This window comes from Protomyctophum parallelum, assembly GCF_964188405.1.
Source record: "Protomyctophum parallelum genome assembly, chromosome: 9".
Lineage (NCBI taxonomy): Eukaryota > Metazoa > Chordata > Actinopteri > Myctophiformes > Myctophidae > Protomyctophum > Protomyctophum parallelum.
The window spans coordinates 21332348-21356442 of record NC_139706.1 but is presented as its reverse complement, the minus strand read 5'-3'; the positions used below and the strand labels follow the sequence as shown (position 1 = coordinate 21356442).

Sequence of the window (24095 nt, the reverse complement as noted above, 5' to 3'; positions counted from 1 at the left end):
CCTGATGGCACGGCCACTTTGAGATAAATATAGAATGCTTTTTACTCCATCAATCATCAAGTGAAGCTAGAAAGAGTATTGGTCGTCCTTTAGATAAGTGTAGTAGAGGGACATGCACATGCATGTTCCATGACCTCTGCTCAGTGGGTGTGAAGACCCATTAATTGAAAGCGGCAGGTTTTCTTGTCCCTTCCCTCTCCTATGGCCGGGGTAATGTGTAAACCGGCCAATTAAATATCACCTCTTTAATAAGTCTGTTTTGCCATTGAACGGAAGGAAGGGGAAAGTGGCTGGCTCCTCCAGGCTTGGCTGCATTGCTTGAAGAGTTACGACAGTGTGTGAGCTATGAAATTAGCATTTATATTGTACCTTGTGCTAACCCTTGAGCATTATGCATTGCAGAGGTTTCGCAATAGGCCAGTGAGGTGGCATGCATGGCTGCTTTAATGAGTTAATAAACAGACAGACAGATTGACATTCATAGAGTGCTACAGTGCACTGGCTGGCTGGATGAACAGTTGGCCGGCCAGTTCAGTGACTCGCTGTAAAATGCTCCTTTTTACAGACTCTTCGTATCAGAGGTGTTGCCTGTATGTGATTGAGTTATCACTCGCTTAGTTAATACTACTAAATGATGAGAGAAATATTTAGGTTTGACCTTTGTTGCATCTTAGCCCCAAAAATATTGAAGCCACTGGTCTAAATTATCATTATCATGCTGGATAAACCATGTAATGGCGAGAGGGTGAGGAAAACTCCACACGCTGAGATGGTTATTCCACACAGAATAGTTGATTATTATACTGTATACTACAATTAATCTTACCAGTAAGACACCCTGAGGGCGAGAAGCGACCTCACCCTGAAGCCAATGTCGCGTGCACGCATCCGCCTGAGTGACGGCAGACTGCTGGGCGAGTGCTGGCGCTTTGGCATGGGGGGTCAGATCAACCTGTTACCTGGCCATATATGGAGCGTGTCTTGAGTGTACAGGGTTTGATGAGGTCAGATCAACATATGGAATGTACTAATGTTGCTCTGGAGAGGGAAGTCTGGAGCACTCTGGTGGAGCTGTTGCCCCCGCGACCCGACTACGGATAAGCGGTTGAAGATGGATGGATGGATGAATGTGGCCGATTATGACTAACCTCTAAAGGAAGCAGCTCCTCATTGAGACCTTTGGGATGCTCTGTCTGGAGTGTATGAATCCATTAGGCCTCCCTCTGGAGTAATGCTCTGTCCCTATCACCCCCTCTTTTTAAGGGGTTCACGACTTCAATCCCCTGGAACCTCAAAGTGCTGACTGCATGACCCACAGCATTAAAATATCTTGCAACAGAAGATTTATTCCGAATGGAACTTTTATGCTCTGAGAACCTGGTTTTAATTTCCCTGATAGTATTTCCCACATAACACAGGCATTTCAAAAGGTATACCACACGTTTTGCATGAAATCTTACCTTAACTGCATAGTTTTTCCCCCGAATGTGGGTGTAAAAATGACACTGATTACAGTGTATACAATTGCGACAGGGGATTAGTGACTTGCAGCATTGACTCTGCCGTTGGTGTGTGAGTGAGTGACTGAGTGTGTGTGTGTGTGTGTGTGTGTGTGTGTGTGTGTGTGTGTGTGTGTGTGTGTGTGTGTGTGTGTGTGTGTGTGTGTGTGTGTGTGTGTGTGTGTGTGTGTGTGTGTGTGTGTGTGTGTATGTATGAACCTTTATTGAGAAAGGATATCCCCTTGAGATGTATCATCTCGTTTTCGAGGGGGTCCAGCAACATACAGCAAATACAAGACAATACAAGTACATTGACATTCATACATAATCGAGGACAAAACAAACAACAAAGCTCTCCCAAAACTAGCCGCTCCCATCCCACCTATTCCCCGCAACATTGTATCAATAAGTCAATATAGTAATGATACAAGTATACAACATGATGAACATACACCGGAAGAACAACAGGCCGAGCATCATGACAGACATTAACAACATTGTCAATACATCATGACCAAAGTACAAACATGCACTTGAAAATAGTAAATAGTAAATAGTAAATAGTAGATAGTAGATAGTAAGTAGTAAATAGTAAATAGTAAATTTGCCGCATGATGTAAGGAAAGAGAGAACAATCAGAACAATCGAAGGCAGTTAGAAACAGGAGCATGGTGTTTGGAGATGAGTAGCCTGAGCTAACGTGTTAGGTTTCTGGTCTAGAGGGGAGGGTCGCGGCTGAGATTTGCGCACGCCCTGATTGGATCTCATCGATCTGTCCGTCACCCCCGGCTCCTCCTCTCCCCCCTAGTGCAGCGCTACGTCACATCATTTGGAGCGACAAAAATGAAAGCCTGGTACCGAGGCTAGGAGATGAGTAATGATAGACACTTTAAAAATATTGAAGGAGTTAATGGATCTGAGGGAACTGGGGAGATTGTTCCAGTCGACAGGAGCTTTACATTTAAAAGCATTGTGTGTGTGTGTGTGTGTGTGTGTGTGTGTGTGTGTGTGTGTGTGTGTGTGTGTGTGTGTGTGTGTGTGTGTGTGTGTGTGTGTGTGTGTGTGTGTGTGTGTGTGTGTGTGTGTGTGTGTCTGTCCACATTGTGAAGTGTTTGGGGAAAGGCACCATTTACCATTTTATAGTAGCAGCTGTGCCACCCGCTGTGCACTAAATTCTCTCTGCTCCCAATTGTGACACGACTATTATGGCAATTCTTCTCTGAGGCAAATCCATCAGCAGACAACTGCACAAAAGAGCACTAGTCACTGTACAAAAGAGCTCACCCACCTGTGAATATTGCAGTGGCACTGGGCTTAAAATGACAACAGCCACTGTACAAAAGAGCTCACCCACCTGTGAATATTGCAGTGGCACTGGGCTTAAAATGACAACAGCCACTGTACAAAAGAACACATCCAACTGTGAGGATAACAACAGCTTTAAAACCCTGCTCTCTTGATCTGCAGCACAGCACTTGCTGCTTTCTCTGCCTTCTCAACACAACCATTTAAAAATGGCTGAAATGGTGAAGAGCAGTGTGTGGGTTGGTGGATTGAAGTGGGAGAAATTGTATTTTTGAGACTGGAAAAGGGCGAAGTACCCATTGCTAAGTATTGAGGTGTGTTGGAATATGCTGAATATCATCGATGTTTTGTTTTTAAAGTATCAAAACTAGCAGATCTACAAGCTCACAGCATGTCACATTGCAATGTGTTGTGACATTCTTTATTTTTTTGTGGCTTTTGCCTTTATTTAATATTTTTTATGGAGGGACAGACAGTAGGCTGACAGGAAATTAGGGGAAGACATGCAGTAAAGGCCGTTGGGATCGGGAGTCGAACCCGCGGCACACTGCCAGACTGGATTACCAGCCAAGGTGCCTGGACCATTGAGCCATGGCCCAGGCTGTTGTGACATTCTTTGAGATTATATTGCCATCACATTATGCTTATTGCTTTTGGTCTTTGAGCTTGAACGAAAACAATTCAACATTGTTTGACCTCTGTTTTGTTCTGCTTTCAATATTTATAACTGGGTGGAGAATGTCAGATGATTAAGACGGGTATGCAATCACTCAATCATTGGTAACAGGGTGGAGAATGTCAGATGATTAAGAAGGGTATACAATCACTCAATCATTGGTTGTTGATGTCGCCAGAATGTAGTGCTCCTGTTTGTTTATGATGTAGTGCAGCATGTGAACAGTGAACACTGACTTGACAGTTGCATTATTTGAAAAAGAATAACATGGCAAGCAAAAATGTTCACCCTGTGGTTCCTTAAATCACCCTACTAGATCAACATGACAACATAAGCCATATATTAGGAGACAGTTGAACAGCGAGTTGGTTCGCTCAGAGACAGAGGCAGTAAATAAGGAGGTGGGGGTGCAGGTTGTTGTGCATGAAACTGCAGTGTGAAAGAGACATTGGCTGGGTTTCCCAAACTCATATGGTGTAAGACTTGTAGTGCTGCACATGCTCAGATGCACACAGAAGCCTGTGAACATAGACATTTCGTGCCACGCAATGGTAGGTCTCAGGCCTGAGGCCTGGTAGGCCTGGTAGGTGTTTGGGAAACCCAGCCAATGTGCTTATTGCTGGAACAGATTAGCATTTATATGTCTGCACCTGATTTACAAAACCTTGCTCTTACCTTTCATAGTGGGCAGTTCCAGCTAAACGTCAGGCTCCAGGTTCTTCTATCTAACCAAAGGCGAAAGTGTCAGTGGCCTGAGTGTGTGTAATCAAACCTGAATGGTGTTTTGTAGGAGAATCCATATGTGATGCTGCGATCGAACCACCATGAACTAGAGGGGAATGAGCGATACGAGGGCTTCTGCGTGGACATGCTGATGGAGCTGGCAGACATCCTGAAGTTCAAGTACCGTATCCGGCTGGTGGGAGATGGGGTGTACGGTGTCGCTGGAGCTAATGGTACCTGGACCGGCATGGTTGGAGAGCTCATGGCAAGGGTAAGATGGAGATCACATGGAAACATGGCTACATTTCACACAAGCACAGACAGTGTTTATACTGTGTAGTTGGGGTGCCTGTGATGGCTCAGCCAGTTAGTTTATTTTCTTCCTTGGTTTCCTGTCGCTCTACATTCTCCTATTTAAGAAATAAAGAAATTGCTGAAATTGTTACAAAAACGAAAACACTGACTGTCTGTCACATAATATTTATTTTCCAATATTTGTCCTGGTTGTCGCATATTGCCATACTTTTTCTATTTGTATCTGTGTCTATGCAGTTAACATTACTCTAATAGAGCCCCAGGTGTGGTTAGAACATTCAAATATGTCTTCTCTATGTATTTTTGGCTTCTCCCTGAAAGCTGAAAGCCTTTGAGTCAAAAGGCCCAATCGAAAAAAGAAAAGAAAATTGTGACATCATAACCCTAAGCCCTCCTCCATTATCATACAACACACAGCTGTGGGCGAGGCTTACGTTCAGGTGGGTGGTGCTAAGGTGAAAACCAGGTATACTTAATGAACTGGTGGGTGTGGCACTGGCCTCAAAAAAACATAATTTGTACATAAAATGTATTTCCTGTACACTTTTTTGATCTTCATCCTAGTATTATCATAGTACCTGATTATCACGTTTTCGGGAGGGGGGGGGGGGGGGGGGGGGGATCACAGCACCCCATCTTTAATAATATGCATTCACAAATGGCACTTTTGAGTGCAGCTATGCAGCCAGACATTCATCCAGACAAAGCCCGGCACATACACAGGCAGGTACAGTAAAGCAGACTGCATTCATATTTCTCACAGTCAAACAGAAAGCCAATTTTCCTCCCTGTCATATACTCCCATTTTTCACCGGAGCACTTGCCCTTTGCCGTTTATACGTTTTATATTTAAAAAGCCTGTTGGTGGCTATTTTCCTGTCAGCTCCTTTCCTATTAAAGCCAGCAATGACCTTAACAAGGTTTGATTTCTGAATCAGTGACGGTTTTACTGCCTTCCAGACATGCTGCTTGTAGCTGTTAACAGGCAGGGGTTGGTTAGATGAGGCAGTTGACATGAGAGCATGGGGGGGATGTACTGGACTGAGGAGAGAGAGAGAGAGAGAGAGGAGAGAAGGGGTACATGAAAGAGAGGGAGCTGCAGGAATGGATCTTAAGAAGTCATCTGTCTTAATCCTATGGGCTAATGGAGGGCAAAGCAATCAAGGGAATAAAGAAGTGCCTGCTATTATTAATATCACAACTTGTCCCCTCTGTAAGTTATCTCAGCTATAACACAGGACGTCTGTCCCTGAATTCCTTCCCTATGACACTCTGGCCATCTATCTAGGTGTCCTAACTATTCTCCCTCCTGGCTCCCAAGCTGTGGGATGATCCCTCACCTCCCCCTCAGTCAGGACTGCAGACTCACTCCGCATTCCCACTGCAGTCGGTACTCCATCGTGACTTGTATGGCCCTGTTGTGGAGAAACAGACAAAAAGGTGTAAAGAGCAGTGGCATGGCAGACAGGGTGCAGACAGTTACAGACTTTTGGTATGTTCAGGAACAGAAAAGGGTTGAGTAGGCTGAATATATTGTGGGTGGTTGTGTTGGAGGAGGATTTGATCGTGGTCCAAAATCAAATTATTGTTTTCATTAGCTTTAGGAGCAGCTGTACTGCCCACAGGCGTACTGGTGATTTTTCGCAGTGTCAGAGAAGAAAAGCCTCCAAACTGTAATTTCTCCCAAGATCAAACTGATGTCCTTGCGTGGGAGGTGCAGTTTTTTCAACAATGTATCTCAGGCAAAAATAATAACACCAAGGGCAGATGGTATAAAATGTTCTTGGGAAGATAGAACAAATAATAGTTTGCACATCAGAAAATTGTCTGTCTGAAAATGAGAAATGTGTCTCAGTGTAAAAAAAAAAGAAGGTACATTACATTGAAAATGTCCGTTTGGATTACGTATCTAGTTGAAGAACACTTGGATAACTGATTCAGATTTCTGACAATGGTTGAATAAGGGCCTTTCTCGGCCCCACCTCTCTCCCTGTGTTTTAGGATCCAAGATGGCCGCAGCACCAGGAGGGGGTGTCCTTACTGGGCTGCGTTCACAAATTCAAGACACCTGTCTTGCGTTTGTCTTGTGTCTGTGTTTAATGGCCACTCCAATGCATTTCCAATGGAAGCCCATATGGTTTGACCAAACATTTTGTTTGATGGGGTGGAGGGGGGGCAGAACACATCCATCAAAGCTGTGTTCAGACACAAGTCAGGTGTCAGACACAAGGCAGTTGTCTTGAATGCAGCCCAGTAAGGTCATATGTCGACCCCGCCCGCTCACCTCTGCCCCACCCCCTCCCGGTGCTGCGGCCATCTTGGAGCCTAAAACACAGGGAGAGAGGTGGGGCCGAGAAAGGCCCTTATTGTTAACGTGTTAGTTTGTATGCATAAAATTTACTAAAATAAACCACTTAAAGGAGAATTCCATACTAGAAGGCTTTCTTACCTTTATTTGTAGTTATCCCCAACAAAGAGGTCCAGGTGTTATTTTGTGCAAAAGCGCAGTATTGGCTATTTCCCCTACCATAAGCCCTCAATGAATTGCATTGAATTGAATTGAATTGAATTGAATTGAATGCTATGGGGTGTTGTGCTAATTCGCTTATTTCCATCGCTCAAAATTCTTTTGTTTTAATATATCCTCTCTTCATGATGTAAATAGTATCCCAAGCGGCACTCCTTTGAGTTTATCCAACATGTTGTTGGGCCTACACATAAACATGGGCACACTCTGGACCTGGTGATTTCTAGAGGGCTGAACATCACTGTGGAAAGGACTATTGAAAGGCCTGAGCTATCAGACCACTATTTGCTGTGTTTTAATATGACTGTCTCTGATCTAGAGAAAAACATCACTGAATATACCATAAAAAAGCGTTTTTTTAGCTCTTCTGCAGCCGACGAGTTCTCTCGTCATCTGGGCCCCCCCCTGCCCGATACTCCCCCAGTGAATGATATGGTTCAAAATTTTAATCTTAAACTAGAGTCAGCTCTTGATATAGTGGCTCCCATGAAAACAAAAAAGAAACATAACACCAGAGTAACACCCTGGATAAACGAGCATACACGCTCACTGAAGCAAGAATGTCGTAGAGCTGAGCGAGCTTGGAGAAAAAACAAACTCACCATCCACCTAGAGATTCTTAAAAAGTCAACAGTCGCCTATAACAAAGCCCTGCGTCTAGCAAGGCAGGCATATTTCTCTGGCATTATTAATGAGAACAAGAAAAATGCCAGAGTCCTATTCTCTACCATTGAACGACTTTTAACCCCCCCCCCCCCAGTCCTACAAGCAGTCATTCCCGGCCTCTAAAGCTAAGTGTAATGAGTTTGCATACTTTTTTGACAACAACATTTTTAACATTAGAGCTGATATTATGAATGGTGCTGCTGCTAGCGCAAACCTTCAAACAGCAGCTAATGGTCCCAGGGTAGATCTCTCCAGGGGGAGCCTATTATCGTTCTGCGCAATTGATGAAGACGAACTCCGCAAAACCATATCACAGATGACATCATCCTCCTGTTCATTGGATACAATTCCCACCACCTTTCTCAAAGAGGTCTTAGACAGTGTGATTGGAGATATCCTAAAAATTGTAAACAGCTCTCTACAATCAGGCGTCTTCCCAGACTCACTGAAGACTGCTGTAGTTAGGCCCCTACTCAAGAAACACAATCTTGATCCCGCTGTTTTGGGTAACTATCGACCCATTTCAAATCTACCCTTTCTGGGCAAGGTTTTAGAAAAATGCATCTTCCATCAATTGGATGTGTTTCTACAGAACAATAATGTCCACAATAAATTCCAATCTGGCTTTAGGTCACAGCACAGAAACAGCACTTGTAAAAGTAATGAATGATCTTAGGGTGTCTGCTGACAAGAAACATGTATCCGTTCTCTTACTTCTAGATTTAACGGCTGCATTTGACACGATTGACCATTCAATTTTAATACAGCGTCTGGAGCACTGGATAGGCCTGTCTGGTACGGCCCTGTCCTGGTTTTCCTCCTACCTATCAAACAGAAGTTACTTTGTCAATCTAGCCGAGTTTGCTTGGCCCTCTGCTTTTCTCCTTGTTTTGGGCGAACTCATTACCAATCACTGAGTCAATTTTCATTTATATGCTGATGATACCCAACTATATCTTTCTGTGGCTCCAGATGATCCCTGTGCTTTAGACCCACTGTTGACCTGCCTGTCTAGCATCAAATGTTGGATGAGTGAGAACTTTCTCAAGCTAAATGAGGATAAGACAGAAGTTCTCATAATCAGTTCTAGTGAGCAGAAAGAATCAATAATAAGCAGACTTGGCAACCTAACTGTAGAAACTAACAGTACAGTAAAGAACCTGGGGGTTATTATTGATTCTGAATTGAACTTTAATTCACAAATTAATCATGTCACCAAGATTGCCTTTTTTCACCTTAGAAATATTGCACGAATCAGAGCCTATTTGTCCTTGGACGATGCAAAAACGCTAATCCACGCCTTTGTTTTTTCTCGGCTTGATTACTGCAATGCACTTTTTTCAGGACTGCCTAAGAAAACAACTGACAGATTACAACTTGTCCAAAATGCAGCAGCCAGAGTTTTAACTAGTACTAAGATGAGAGAACATATTACTCCAGTTTTGGCATCACTGCACTGGCTTCCGGTTGTTTTTAGGATTGATTTTAAAATTATTTTACTTGTCTATAAAGCTCTCAATGGTCTCGCACCTTCCTACCTACATGACTGCCTGCCTAAATATGTCCCAAACCACCCCCTAAGGTCTTCCACCGCCGGCCTGCTCGCTTTGCCCAAAAAATGGCAACTAAAAAATACGGGGAAGCAGCTTTTTGCTTCTACGGGCCGTCGGCATGGAACAAGCTCCCACTGTACCTTCGTCAGGCAGCCTCTGTAGACATTTTTAAAGCTCAGCTCAAGACCCACTTCTACAACATTGCCTTTAATTGATCTTTTATTTTATTTTTTTCATGTCCTCACTGTACTGCATTACTGCTTGTTTTTTAATGTCGTTGCCTTGCTTTTCTTTTATTCTCCATTGTTCTGTAAAGCACTTTGCGCTGCATTTCATGTCATGAAAGGTGCTATACAAATAAAGTTTTATTATTATTATTATTATTATTACTTCACTACTCATTTCGATGGAAATAAGCGAATTACCACAAAAACCCAACCCCCATTGAGGGCTTATATTAGGGGAAATAGCCAATAATGCGCTTTTGCACAAAATAACACATGGACCTCTTTGGTGAGGACGTAACAACTACAAATAAAGGTAAGAAAGTCTTCTAGCATGGAATTCTCCTTTAAAGGGATTCTTAACAATGTGAAAAAGACAAGCATAACATTTTATTTTGGAGAAGTATATTTGAGTGTTGCTCCAAGCAGACAGGCAAACATAAAAGGGAAAAACTTGCCACCGTGCCTCAGGAAATTGCCAATTCACCCATCTGCCTCATGCTAAAAAAGGGTCCTCCTGCCGAGTTTGTTTACAGTACACGATTATAGCTCAATTTATCCACTCAATGAAATTGTGTTGGAGCTTGCAAAACAAGCGAACAAAGACTCACATCGGAGGCAAATGAGCGTTCACCCCCCCATTCATGTTTTGCCTGGTGTGTGAATGGTTCAAAGACGTGAGCAAAGCATGATGCCTCACGCTCTGTGAGAAAATCTGGCATGCCTATCTGGACCTGTCTGCGACTGCAAACCATGTAGTATGCAGTATGAAATGCATTGCGACAGGTGGATATGGGTCTGTCCGTCCATCCATCCGTCCGTCCGAACAATTGATCGACCAGGCATGCAGAACAACTTCCATAGATTAAAAACACATACATAAATACAAAAGCTGAGATGAGACTTATAATTACTGACTTTAGAGACTAGTCGTGACTCATGAGACATGAGGTAACATAGCTTACATTATATCCAGCCAGCGGCGGAACAACATTGGGCCGGGCAACAGCAGAACCCCTCCCCCCCCGAACGGAAAAAATAACATTTACCCAAACGGTTGCTGAGATTAAAATAAATAGGCTACTACTCATCTTTGTGTTCTGTTTCACTATATTGCTGAGTGATCGCACACAGGGAAAAGCAACAAGAAGGGGTTTAGAATCGAAACAGTCCGTTGTGGAGAAAATATGCACTCCTAAGTCCTCACAGAGTGATTAGCCTACTAATGAGTGACAGGTGCTGCCACTTTTGTAGCCCTGGACCGCTTACAGCGACTCTCTCTCTGACACCCTGTGGAAGTCCCTTCTGCAAATATTCTCACTCCCGTGCGCGGGTTTTCAAATCCCAGCAAATAAACAAAACAACGTAACTACTCACCGACACAAAGCCTGCTAGACCTTGGTAAAAGTCTATTCTCGTAGCTGGGAAGCTTCCCAGGTCCCCAGTTTCTCTATATAAAATGCACTATTTTAATCATTAAATAAAATGAATCCAACCAGATCGGCGCAGGCAAAACCCGAAAATGCCATAGTAGAAGAAATGACTGCCCGGTAAATTCAGGGTACATTGCGTTATTAAAATGGCACAAAGTGCATTTTAGAGAGAAACTGGGGACATGAGACACTAGTGTAGGCTATTATAGGCTATATAAGCTCTGTATCTGGTTAATTGCGGGATTCGCGGGTTTTATCAGTCGTGAGTGACTGTGTAAAAAATCTTCCATCGATCATCTGACAGCCCGGGCCCCCAGGAGGTCCGGGCCGGTCCGGGCCCCCCCCCCCCCCCCCCCCCCCGGTAGCTCCGCCCCTGTATCCAGCAACAGAAAGCAATTGACTGATTTATTTTACAGTATACTAATGAGGGTATGGATTCTATGGAATTGAATAAACACCCCCCCAGACCTCCATATAGCGATAACTGAACATCCTCTCCCATAGAAGTACAGCGCTGACATCAATGTTAATGAACATTCTACACTTTTCTATTTCTACTTTTATTCTGCCTATTCTGTCTATCTCTTTCACCCTTTCATACATATTCTCTCTCATTATGTATTCACTCTCTCTCCCTCTCATATGTATTCTGTCAATCTGTCATCTATATTATCTGACTTTTGCTCTTTCTCTCATATTATCTCATATGTATTCACTCTCTCTCTCAATCCCTTTCATACATATTCACTATATCTCATCTCATGCATTATATCCTTCCCCTCAGTCTCTCCCTTTCTCTTATATTCTGTCTCTTCACCTGTACATTCCAAAAACTGTTTGATAGTACTACTCTCCACTCTGGGATTCCTCCCTACGGGGTCTTTTCAGAGAGAGCTCGGTGACAAGTCTGGTATGCCAGAGTTGGTCATTTTCTTGTGTGAGAAATAAGCCATGCAGTTGCTCAACATCGACTCATTTCTCATTTACGATGGCTATTTTAAAAGTTTGTTACCATATATGGGAGCCTCCAAAAAGGCGTTGCACACACCATTTGTGTGTGCAGGTTTGGGTCACGACTGTTTTCGCCAAACTCGGCAACAGTGGGACATCTGGTCACCCTGGGCTATTATATGCATTTGTATTCTGAACGGATGGTCTGAGTCCGGAGTGCATTCATCAACATGGAGCCAAAGAGAACCAGTGTCCGTTGCACTTATGCTTGTGCGCCTGGTTGGGTTTCATGCGTAATTGAGTCTGTCATGACACAATAATGCGATGATGCAGCGACACTAGTGACCTACAAATAGATCTCACCCTTTGGTATAGTCTCAGATTGTGTGGAACATTAGATATTATGTAGTAGTAGTAGACCCGTTGTGAAAAACCTGTGTGTGTGTGTGTGTGTGTGTGTGTGTGTGTGTGTGTGTGTGTGTGTGTGTGTGTGTGTGTGTGTGTGTGTGTGTGTGTGTGTGTGTGTGTGTGTGTGTGTGTGTGTGTGTGTGTGTGTGTGTGTGTGTGTGTGCGTGCGTGCGTGCGTGCGTGCGTGCGTGCGTGCGTGCGTGCGTGCGTGCGTTTCAGAAAGCTGACCTAGCAGTGGCGGGCCTGACCATCACAGCAGAACGTGAGAAGGTCATTGATTTCTCCAAACCCTACATGACTCTGGGCATCAGCATCATGTACCGAGTGCGCCTGGTGAGTTAACCTTCAGCCCCTCCCTGTTAATCCATACGCACAGCTGAGAGTCCACAGCCGGTGGTCAGCCGCGCCTATAACAACATGTAGCTAGGTGTAATGTTAGAGACCACAGAAGTGAACCTTTCAAGCCTGTTTTCTAAACTCGCTGTTTTCTGCAAGACATTACTCTATGAGCCATATCTCCAAAATTGGTGGGTCAAACTGAACAACCAATATGTCAATTTGAAACTATGATTCCCTGCTTTCACATGACATGAAAAAACGAAAATTCAAAAAAATCCAATGGCAGTCCCTCAGTCAAATTTAGTCACATAATTATGTACCACATGAGTAAGAGTGTTTATTTATTCATTTATTGGACCATGAAAAACAAAAGAAAGTTAACTGCACCTATAATAACCCCGGATGAATTAATTCCTATTGTGTCATTATGTGCTCCTGTCGAGATCCACAGAATAACTTGGATCACAGTGAGGAGGATGTGATCCTCATGGTGGTGATTCATTAATGGCCCGTTAATCACCAACCTATATCCCCCAAACCCTCCAGCACTGGCACAAGCTGCATGGAGGTCTTCTTTCGATTAGAACAAGCTCATTAGCATAGCATATATACCCATGCGAAATGTTCCTCCCTCGCCACTCCCGCCATTCCCCCTCTTTTTCAACTCACACCTTCCATCCCTCGAGCCCTCTCCGCAGGCGTCAATTGGCTAATATGCCCACCAGCGGGGGAATCAATCGATGCTAGCAGCAGGTGCTATGTTAAATGGTGCATGCACGTTCAATTGTCTCTGAATCAGCCCAGCAGGGGGTAGAATGACGAGGTGTCACGGAACTGACGTGGGTCTTATCCCTGTTGAAGAAGCTATATAAAGAAGCTATGTCCATCTTACGCTTCTTATCTGCTAAGCCTAAGGGATGATTTCAAGAGGCCCTCTGCATTTAGCCTGGCTCCAGACCATATAGACCCTGCCCTGGCCCCACTCGCATGGTGGATTATTGTCATGCTTCAGTCTAATAACCAGGCTACCTCAGCATGGCTTCACTATTTGAATTTCTGTGATTGCAAATGTTTTGTTTTAGTCCTTTGAAACCAGAGTGTGTGCTGCTCATTTCAAACTTTAAATTAACATTTCAGTCAGATCAATATCAGTGATCAATGTGATGAAGTAGAGGTGCCAATTCGGTATTAATTACCTATAGTCATGGCTGTTGTGTGCGTGTGTGTGTGTGTGTGTGTGTGTGTGTGTGTGTGTGTGTGTGTGTGTGTGTGTGTGTGTGTGTGTGTGTGTGTGTGTGTGTGTGTGTGTGTGTGTGTGTGTGCGACTGTGTATGCGTGCGTGCGTGTGTGCACATGTGCAAGTGTGCGTGCTTGTGTGTACTTCTGTCTTTTGTGAGACCCAACCTGGAAGAAAGATATTACTATTTTCTAAGGCTGGCTTACTTACAAGCCTGAGTGCATCCTGATCTCTTCTGACAGGAGCTTGCTGGTTGTTAATGCAAAAGTAAATGTGGTGGGAGACCATTATACAAAGAATACCTTGGAATATACATCCTTTACAGCATTGACTATATGTAGGCACACAGGCAAACAAAAGGCTTACAGTAAAACATGCATATTGAATCAATGCGTTAATCACAAAACTCTTCCGCAGGCAGCAATGAATTAAAGCAATTAATCATTGCTGCCTGAGGAAGTAGTCTGCATGTATGAAAGCTTTTGTCATGATCCTGTGCCTAGAAAACACTGTAAAGGATGTGTACTTGAATTCGGTATTAGAAGTTATAATTTGCATTATACAGTGGTCCCCCAACTCATCTTTTTTCTTGTATTCATTATTTCTGATAATGACAGTGAGAGAGACAGGAAAGGTGAAGTCAAGCTCGGAAAGGGGAATTTATGTGGTATGCAGACCTCAGAGGCCCATCTTACCAGATGGGCCTCTGAGGTCAGGGTTTGATAATAACTACACTCAGCTGAATCTCAGACAATCTGCCAAAAATATTGCTCAACCACCAATGTTGTACATTATGCAGTAGCAGCAGCACAATTATCAGAGGCTGAGGTGCTGTCTGCTTGCCTCTGTGTGTTTCTATTTCTATCCATCCAGCGTTCACAGTCTAATGAGTGTCTAATTAGATAGAGTGGTTAGTTTTGGGTCAATAGAGAACACCTCAGATTGAAGAGCTGTCCTGGGGGCAGAGAGCTGCCTTATTCACTGTCTGTCCACACACTGACATAGACACAAACCTACACCTAAACCCATGCATTCACACGCACGCACGCACGCACGCCACCTCAGCATCAGTCAGTCATGCTACTTTATTGCAATGAAAACATATATTTTGATGCAGTGTCACGGTGTTGTGTGGTGCTAAAGCTGCAGTCTAAATCCAGCATCTTACTCGCACACTATGCACCTGACTTGTACATTTGAAGAGTAAATCAATCGCCTATCTCTGCACTCTTCAATCTGCCACGCGCTTCCATTATCCTCTATAAAAAGATAAACACTATAGGGAGGAAGAAGAGACCTCCGTTCATTGTTTACACCTGCCTCTCCTTGCTGTACGGAAAAGATAAGATCAGTGGCGTAACATATTGTGGCTTCCCCAGTGCAGGGATGGGCCCCCCTAGTACCCCCAGTGCACAATATTATGACACATTGCACGTATGCATGTATGTCTAAAAATACCTTATATCACTGTCAACTTAAAACTAGTATGCATTTAACTAATTGACTGCCATTGACATACACGTGATTTCAATCCAACGCACAGACTGACACTGACAGGTACTATATTTGGTGTTTTCAGTGTTACGAGTACGATAGAGGGCGGTCTTCCCCCAACCTGTGCCATCCTATAGGACTTCTGAGTAAAATGGACTCTTACAAATTAATGTTGCCCTATTCAGCAGTTACTCTCTCAGACTACAGAGGGAATCTTGAAAAAACAAGGAAGTGGCCGCACACGCCAATAGCCAGAATGCCAATTCAGTATTTTAGCTGTGACGTGAGCGCCCCCTCCTGAGATACTTCCGGGTCCTACTTTTGTGTCGCTTTTGTGTCCCCATGGAGTTATACTGTGACGCTCCGTCGGACTAAATCTGAGACGAAAACAACCACGAAAGTCTAATTTTACCGCTTTCCTCGCAACAACAAAGCTGCGCTGCTCTCCCAAATCTGGCTGTGACAGGCCGTCTGCCCAACATGGAATACTATCGCCATTTTATTTTATTGTGTCAAATAAATCCTCATAATGCAAACTAGATTCAACATACTCAAGCCTGCACACATTCTAAATATACCCCAGAAATATTTTACCGATCAAATGGACTGTTGCCACCTTCAATAATAATGTTGTCTCCACATCATATATTTTTGTTGTCATGGACACTTTTACAAAACATTAATAATTCCACTCGAGTTGGAAGCATTAAGACCCATTTTAACCCTCAATGGCTTCCTTTCTGAAAAATAACGTCACTGTAAAAAGATTCACGCGTTTAGATATTCAATTTACAATGAGATGCGGACGGGAGCTGGTGCCACTTGGACCCGGACGTAACGTAGCACTACAAAATGACGTCGGACTTAAATACTTATTAGGATGCAGCAGGTTAAGACAAATGAATCCAACGTTTCTGCGGTTAAGCCTTCATCAGGGAATGAACTTTACTCTCTCAGACTAAACATTACTGTAATTGCCAACTTCTTTAATTTAGTCCTCTTTTGAATATGAGTATTACAATGAAAAGCATTAAGGACTTAATACTTAATTAAAGAGATGGATCAAGGGCAAGCCCCTGCGATGGATGAAGGTATTTCACAAAATGGAAACAGGAAATTAATTCTCACCAGCCCTCCACACAAGACTTACTCAAGGCTTAGACTCAGACGGCTTATGTTAAGACAAGAGTTACTGGGTTACATTTACATTTATTTAAACTGTGCCGATGCCAGCTGCTACAGTGCCCACTGTGTGAACGATGCCCTTTGGAACGCTTGCCCTCCCGGTTTTGCAATACATGCTGTACTGATTGGTTACATCCGCACCGGTGATGCTACCAAACAAAAAAAACTAATCTACAAGGCTCACATGGCGTTGTGTAATGGGTTAAAGTGTATCTGCTATCAGTGTGTCTGCTGTCGGTTGGTTGAACCTGGCGAGATCCTCTATCTCATAGACATAGAAAGGTAGATGCCCTCTTCGGCTCTGGGGCGTCTGTGAGGGCAAGCTTCTGCGTTTATGCTTCACAGAAGCTTCCACGTGCGTCACAGAGTGGACATTTGGTACTATAGGCCTATGTAAACGTTTGTTTTCTCATTCCAATAAAGTTTCTTTGGATTGAATTGACAAGTCCCAGAAATGACACGCTGTGATTGGCCAGTAGTCACTTGAGTGGCAGCGTGGCATAGTGTGCCTTCCGCAATCCGGTGCACTTTTGCCCTCACATCGATACATGTCGCTCCAATGAACTGCAGCGGCCAATGAGGCATATATTTTCTTTTTATATCTATGCTCTATCTCTTCTAGCCTCTTAGTCTATGCAGTGCACACACCTGCGGGTGACTATAGACCTGGATTGTGGTGAGCTTTTTTGTTCACGCTACGCTAAAACGGCCTTTAGACATTGTGGCTTTCTACAGACCGACTGAAAGTCAGGTAAGCCAGCTTGAATCATGCAAAATAAAGTCAATGAGTCACACTCCACTTCTGCCCTCCAACCTCTCCTTCCTGTCTCACAGGAAGAGGTCGGAGGGCAGATATTATGTCATTACTGATTAGAGACACACACAATAACCTTGAACCTCAACCTCGATCTGCGCAAGCCGAACTGGAGATTCAATGATCATAAAAGATGATCCTCTAAAAATCATACCTGTCTTGCTGTGTGGTTAATGCAAATTTCAAGAGGATCAGTATATGTATATGCTGCAGCATTTTGGTATGCATTTTTTTTTGCAATAATTGATTCAGGTGCGAGCCAAGGTAGTATATAGCATAATAATGAATACTGGACTACCCAGTGCTTGCCCGTTTTTCCTCCCGGAATTTTCCCCAGTGAGGGGGATAACTTTGTAATATGCTATTGGCTGTTTGTATTCTTTTTGGAAAAATATAAAAAGATACTCCTGTGGAAAGGCTATATTATTTGACTTATATTGAACCTATAAACAATTTAGTATTATTTAGTATATGTAAGGTTTTGCCCCCTCAAATGGTACCTCGTCAGATAATCCCCACATCTCCTACAACAACTTCTGTGAACAGACTTCACTGTAGTAGCTTTTCATAAATTATATTTGTACTTAGGCTGTTCTGCTGTCATGAAAGTTTATAGTTAGAGAAATTCAAAGTCCAGCCGTCTGCTGTCCAGCCTCTCCCACCCCTCACTGGGGAAAATTCTGGGAGGAAAACAGAAACGGGGCGAGTAGTCTTGTTACCATAATAATAGAAACACTAGTGCAGTGAAGAACACAATCAATAGAACACATACTGCCTGCGTACACACACACTCCAGACACAGGTTTTTGGTTAACTCTCTCTCTCTCTATCTCTCTTTCTCTCTCTGAGATAAACACATACTGCAAACACTCAATCTTTCTGCTGCTTCGCTCTATTTCTCCAGTAATTGGTTTCATTTATAGGACAACGGCTGTTGGTGCTGGATAAACATTAAGGATTAGCCTCTATATCCCAGTCAGTCTGCTAGCTGCCAAACCTTCTTTAGACACATTAGCCCCAGTAGTACCGCTGGCCACGGCACGGCCTAACCAATACAGACCATGTACAATTGTACATGCTACTCATGCTAATGCAACTCATGCACAGTTAGCCTTCTACGCTAGACCAAACCTGTTGTCTATCTGCTTTTACCCCCGGGCTGCGATACTCCATGCTACCATTCATAATTCAGCCATGCAGTACAGTAGGTCAAAGAAGTGAATGTCTATGTGAATGTCTAATGTTTATTATTTGACCTTTCTGTGCCTGCAGTGGATGTAACCTTCCAAATGTGTGTGTGTTTATTTTGCCATAATAATGACCTTCTTCTTATGTGTGCATGGAGCTATTTTTGCAGACATTAATTAATGTAACGCCATACATCGTACAGGTCAAAGGGTAGAGGACAAAGAGCGATTCACTGGTCCTCCAGGTTGGGGGCTATACGGTTCTGAATGTTGGAGAATGACAGAAACTCCACAAACTGTCAACCTTCCACACCAAAAGCTGTATGTTGTTCTGTGTGTAAAGACAGTCTCTCCATATTATTGAAAGTAGAGGAAATTGATATAACATAACATGGAAATGATACATAATTATATACTGTAACTATAATGCTATGTATCGAGGTACTGAACATTTGCCCTCATCACCTGAAAACCTTGTTAATATTTCCTCAGTACTGAATTGCATCTTAATACCAACACATTTGTCATGACCTGGCGAATATGTGACGGATACATCGAAACGTCGTCAATTTGTACTTGCACCCTGTGAATTAAAAAGGGCTTAAACTGTCTGAGTTGCTCCAGTGCCTTCCTTCCTCTCCCACCAACACATTTGTCCTCAGAGGAGACCCATTTGAATAGAATACTGAGGGCCATCTTGCACCCAGCAGTGACACAAATGAGGAATGCAGGTGTCATTTCTAGTTCCAACGGATTCATAGGTTCATAGGGGTTCGGTATTTGTAATCCGCCCTCCATCCAGTTATTACACTGGCCTGGGGCACAGTCTGAAGAAAGAGAAAAAAAACATTGGACAAGACAAAGAAGACTAGACCAGGACAGCAATAATCCAGTCACACAGTCAGTCACAACTGGAGGAAGTAGAGGCTAAACACACACACACACACACACACACACACACACACACACACACACACACACACACACACACACACACACACACACACACACACAAACAGTCCCTAGGGTGGGGGTAGCTTTGATCCTCAAAGGGGGTTTGTTCCACAACTTTGCTTCAACACGGCAAAGGCCCGGTCGCCCGTCCTTACTGTGCTCTCTAGACCATGGGATCTTCATATATAATACAACTGACTGTCACATCTGAGTGACCTGGAGCTGAGATATTGTTCTAAAAGTTCCACAATGTATCGAGGTGCAAGACCGTTACTGCCTTTGAACACAAAACAAAAGAATCTTAAATGTCACTCTATGCTTCACTGGGAGCCAGTGGAGAGAGAATGAAGAAAAAGTGGAATGTCCGCACATTGGTGGTTCTTCATCTCAACTGCTAGGCCCATCAGTGTACTGTAGTTGCACCGGAAACTTATATCTTTGAATATTTGCACCAACTTCATGATCATGAGGACATACAGTTATTCTTGTTTTATACTTTATTTGGATTGTGTTTTAACCTTCTCTTTTATTTGATGGTTTGGGGTCACTTACATTGGAGAACAGAAACAGGTTGGAAGGTACAGTATGTGTACAAATCTGTACGACCTTCTCTAAGGTGCATAAAGTTGCAAAGAAATCCCAGTCTGTTTTTGCTGACGCTAGTCATTTCCTGTTCTGTGAGTTCAAGTTAATTCCATGGGGTTGCAGAAACAGTGAGCCAATATGGAGGACCAATAGATTAAAACAAATACTAATTTGTCTTTGTCGCTAAGAAGTGTACCTTGAACTTGGCCTTGATCTAGTTTGCTAATGATGCCTCTGTTGAATCAGTGTATCAGTGTTGAATAACCTATTAGGACTCAACAACAGGCCCAGTGCAGAGTTCCACCATCTAAGCAGGATTTGTCTGTGTTTGTGTTGTAGAGTCGGAGGCCTGGATACTTCTCCTTCCTGGACCCTTTCTCCCCTGGTGTCTGGCTCTTCATGCTGCTTGCCTACCTCGCTGTCAGCTGTGTCCTCTTTCTTGTGGCCAGGTAAAGATATCACCATCAACATGTAGTGTACTAGTGTCCACAGTCTAGTGGTAGTAGTAGTATAGTGTAGTGTTCCGTACATGGAAGGGGAGAAAGAAAGAGGAGGGACAAGGGAAGAGAGAGAGGGGAACACAATGGGTGCTTATTACAGGTGCATGGACGCAACTGCAGACAGGGCTGTAGGAACCACGGGGGTCCCGGGGGTCCCGCGGAGCCGCGAACCGTTTGTTGGCAACTTGGGCCGCCGGCCACGGGGAAAAGAAAAGGAATAAAAAAACCTCAAATGGGGCAGGCACTTGGACCATGCGGCCGATCAGCGGCCGCCGCTGACTCGCTGTCAGTAAATCCATGGAGAGAAGAAAGAGAGAGAGAGAGTCAGAGACGAGTAAAATCATGCCGAATCCGAAACGTAAGGGCTGGGGGGTGCTGAAAAGCAGAGGGCGAAGAAGGCAAAGCAATTAATGCAGGACGCCAACTCCTGTTTTAAAATAAACGACATGTTTAAGTTTAATGCTGCTCAGTGCTGCTGGAAGCAGGGCTGCTTCTCCTCCAACTCCTGTTGTCCAACTTGTCCCGAAAAATGTACCCCCTCCCCCGGTGTCTGTGTGTGCAATAAACACAGACAAAGTCGTCGACAACAACAACAACAGTACTGACGACCATTAATGTGCAGTAGTTGAACAGGTAGGCAACTATAAGCATAAAGCATCATGCAGTTCACAGTCAGTGGTGGAAAGTAACTAAGTACGTGTAACAATGGCATTTTTTTAAATATACTTTTACTTAATCTGAGAGAGCCTCTAGTTCCATTGCAGATTTTGATTAGTAATCTTATGTACTGGTATTAAAAATGTACATTTCACATGATGTGCCACTTTCACATGTACTTTTACTTTATATTACTCTATATTTTGATGGCAACACTTTTGTACTTTCACTCTAGTTATAGAATTTCTGCACTGTGGTATTGCTACTTTTAGCAAAAGGCAAGCAAATAAAAACATTAAACATGCCAGCCAGGGAGGGTGCATGTTATTTTGTCAGCATTGTGTGTTTGCTATAAGCTCACATTGGTCAGTTTGTCTGTCTGCTAGTAGACTTGGATAGGATTCAGGAAGTTGTTTATGTTATGCCAGTGTTGGTTAAAGCCGTGTATGTCTCGGGCAGGCTCATCAAAAAGGTAAGATTTGCACTAGGCTATTTCTGCTGTGCAGACCCGTTTTTGACCCGAAAATAACGACTTTATACCCGGAAATACCCGATTTTTTCTGTGTTTTCATGTGGGCCGGTACGAATTGGACCCCCCCATTTGTGAAGTGCTGGATACGGCTCTGACTGCAGACAACAAAATATACCGTAATCTATATGTGGTTGTCACTCACATTTAATTGAAGTCTTATGAAGCACCTGCTGACATCAAACTTGACATATCACACAGCTTGTGGCTCTGGCACTAATAAGATGTCCTCCGAGTCGTATATGTGTCACATTTACAGGCAGGAGGAGTGGTCTCTGTGGGATTTTTTATGCCCATTTACTGCGCTGTTAAACCCCTGAGGTGTCGCATTTAAAGACAATTTTAGTTGTATAGCAGTGCGCACGCACAAAGGCACGCACGTACCGTACGCACAAACATATACACATACAGTAGGGGTGTCAAAAAAAGTCAATTCGAATTGCGATTCCCGTCCGTTATGGACGATTCAAAATCGATTCATAATAATGATCAAATTGATTGATGGAGTTTTCACTACATGGTGTTTGTGATATGAAATGTAAGCTTACCCTAATCACAGTAAACATCGTGTCTTCAGTCATTTTCATGTTACTGTAGTATAGTCACTTCAGTTGGCTGGAGTAGATTGTGATGGAATCCTATGTATTGAATCGAGAATCATTTTGAATAGAGAATAGTTTTGAATCTGGAAAAGAAATGCTTTTGAATTAAAAAACAAAGTTTTTGGATTGAGAATCGAGTTGAATCGATTTTGAATCGAATTGTGACCCCAAGAATTGGAAACGAATCGTGGGACACCCAAAGATTCACAGCCCTAACATACAGTATGCCACTTAACTCATACGTGTTTAAGCACGCTTGCACACACGTAAGCACACACAAGTTTGTTGTTGTTGTTTTTGTTGTTGCGTTTTCTTTCTCTTTAGTCTTTTACAGAATCACATGGCCACCATGCACTGCTATGCCCTATAACAGAATCACATGGCCACCATGCACTGCTATGCCCTATAACAGAATCACATGGCCACCATGCACTGCTATGCCCTATAACAATGTGGCAGAGTATAAATAAGTGGTAGTGTGAGTGTGTCCCCAGCAGGGCACACTTGCAGTCATATAGAGACACACAGAAATATAATCCTGTGAGGGTGGCCTGTGTTGTCATGACAGCCTGGCAGGTGGGCTCATTAATTGCTCATTAATTCTATTTATTGTTGTTAGCAGTATAAAGCCTTCCCTTTCAGCCGTGGTGAAATGACGAAATGACCCTGGGTAGCACACAGCTGTCAGTACTGCCATATGCCGCAACAATTGAGCATGCCAATTAGCGTTCTTTCGGTCATAGTGAAGTGTATAGGCCTATGTTGACGTGAAAAGCAGGTTCGCTCAGTGAACCAAAATGCGACTTTGTTCTTGTTTGGCGGTTCAAGTCATTTCTCTGTTGCTTCTCTCTCGCTCTGTCTCAAGTCTCTGACTGTCATAATACATTGTATATGACTTATACTGTTCTGACTGTGTCCTCCTTCAGATTGACCCCCTATGAGTGGTACAATCCCCACCCCTGCCTGAAGGGCCGCTGTAACCTCCTCATCAACCAGTACTCTCTTGGCAACAGCTTCTGGTTCCCCGTCGGAGGGTTCATGCAACAAGGCTCCACCATCGCCCCGAGGGCTCTGTCCACGCGCTGCGTCAGCGGAGTGTGGTTAGTGTTGGCCGCACACAGAGGACCGCGCACACACGTGTCCGCCTACTTTAGTTTAGTTTTTTATACCATTATTTACCAGTGGTGGGAAAAGTACTCAAATGTTTTCCTTAAGTAAAAGTATCAATACGGAAAAGTACAAAGGTATTAGTCTTCATGCAGAATATCTCATTTCACGTTTTAAAATGTATACAGATCTTTGGGAAATAGCAGATCTACAAGCTCACAATGTGTCGCATCGCAAGGCATTGTGAGCTTGTAGATCGGCTATTTTCAAATGCTCAAAATGTATATAGGGCTGAAGTGGTTAATCAAAATCTACAAAGTAACTAGTAACTAAAGTTTTATAGTACAATAATTATTAGTACAATATTTGCCTCTGAGATGTAATGAAGTAGAAGTAAAAGTAGTTACTTTCCACCATTGTTTTTACCTTTATTTACCCAGGGTAGGTATATATGCTGAGCACAAGTGTTATTTTTCAGCAACTCCCTCCTTAACATTCAGTCCCACAGATAATGCATACATTATACATACATTATTCATGCATACTATACAGTATATGCATGCACCCAGTTGCACACAACATGTACAGTATTTGAGAAAACATAGTGCTCATTTGAAGCACTCCC

General features: G+C 43.3%; 1 protein-coding gene across 3 annotated transcripts in view; it reads left to right on the top strand.

The window, feature by feature from the left end:
• The window catches only part of grik4 (glutamate receptor, ionotropic, kainate 4), a 233162-nt gene that overhangs the window by 198686 nt on the left and 10381 nt on the right, over window positions 1-24095 (top strand). For all 3 annotated transcript variants that reach the window (XM_083772591.1, XM_083772590.1, XM_083772589.1), the window contains 4 exons: window positions 4271-4474; window positions 12500-12613; window positions 20415-20524; window positions 23290-23463. In XM_083772591.1, the coding sequence (XP_083628717.1) occupies window positions 4271-4474; window positions 12500-12613; window positions 20415-20524; window positions 23290-23463 (602 nt within the window). The remainder of the gene's footprint in view (window positions 1-4270; window positions 4475-12499; window positions 12614-20414; window positions 20525-23289; window positions 23464-24095) is intronic.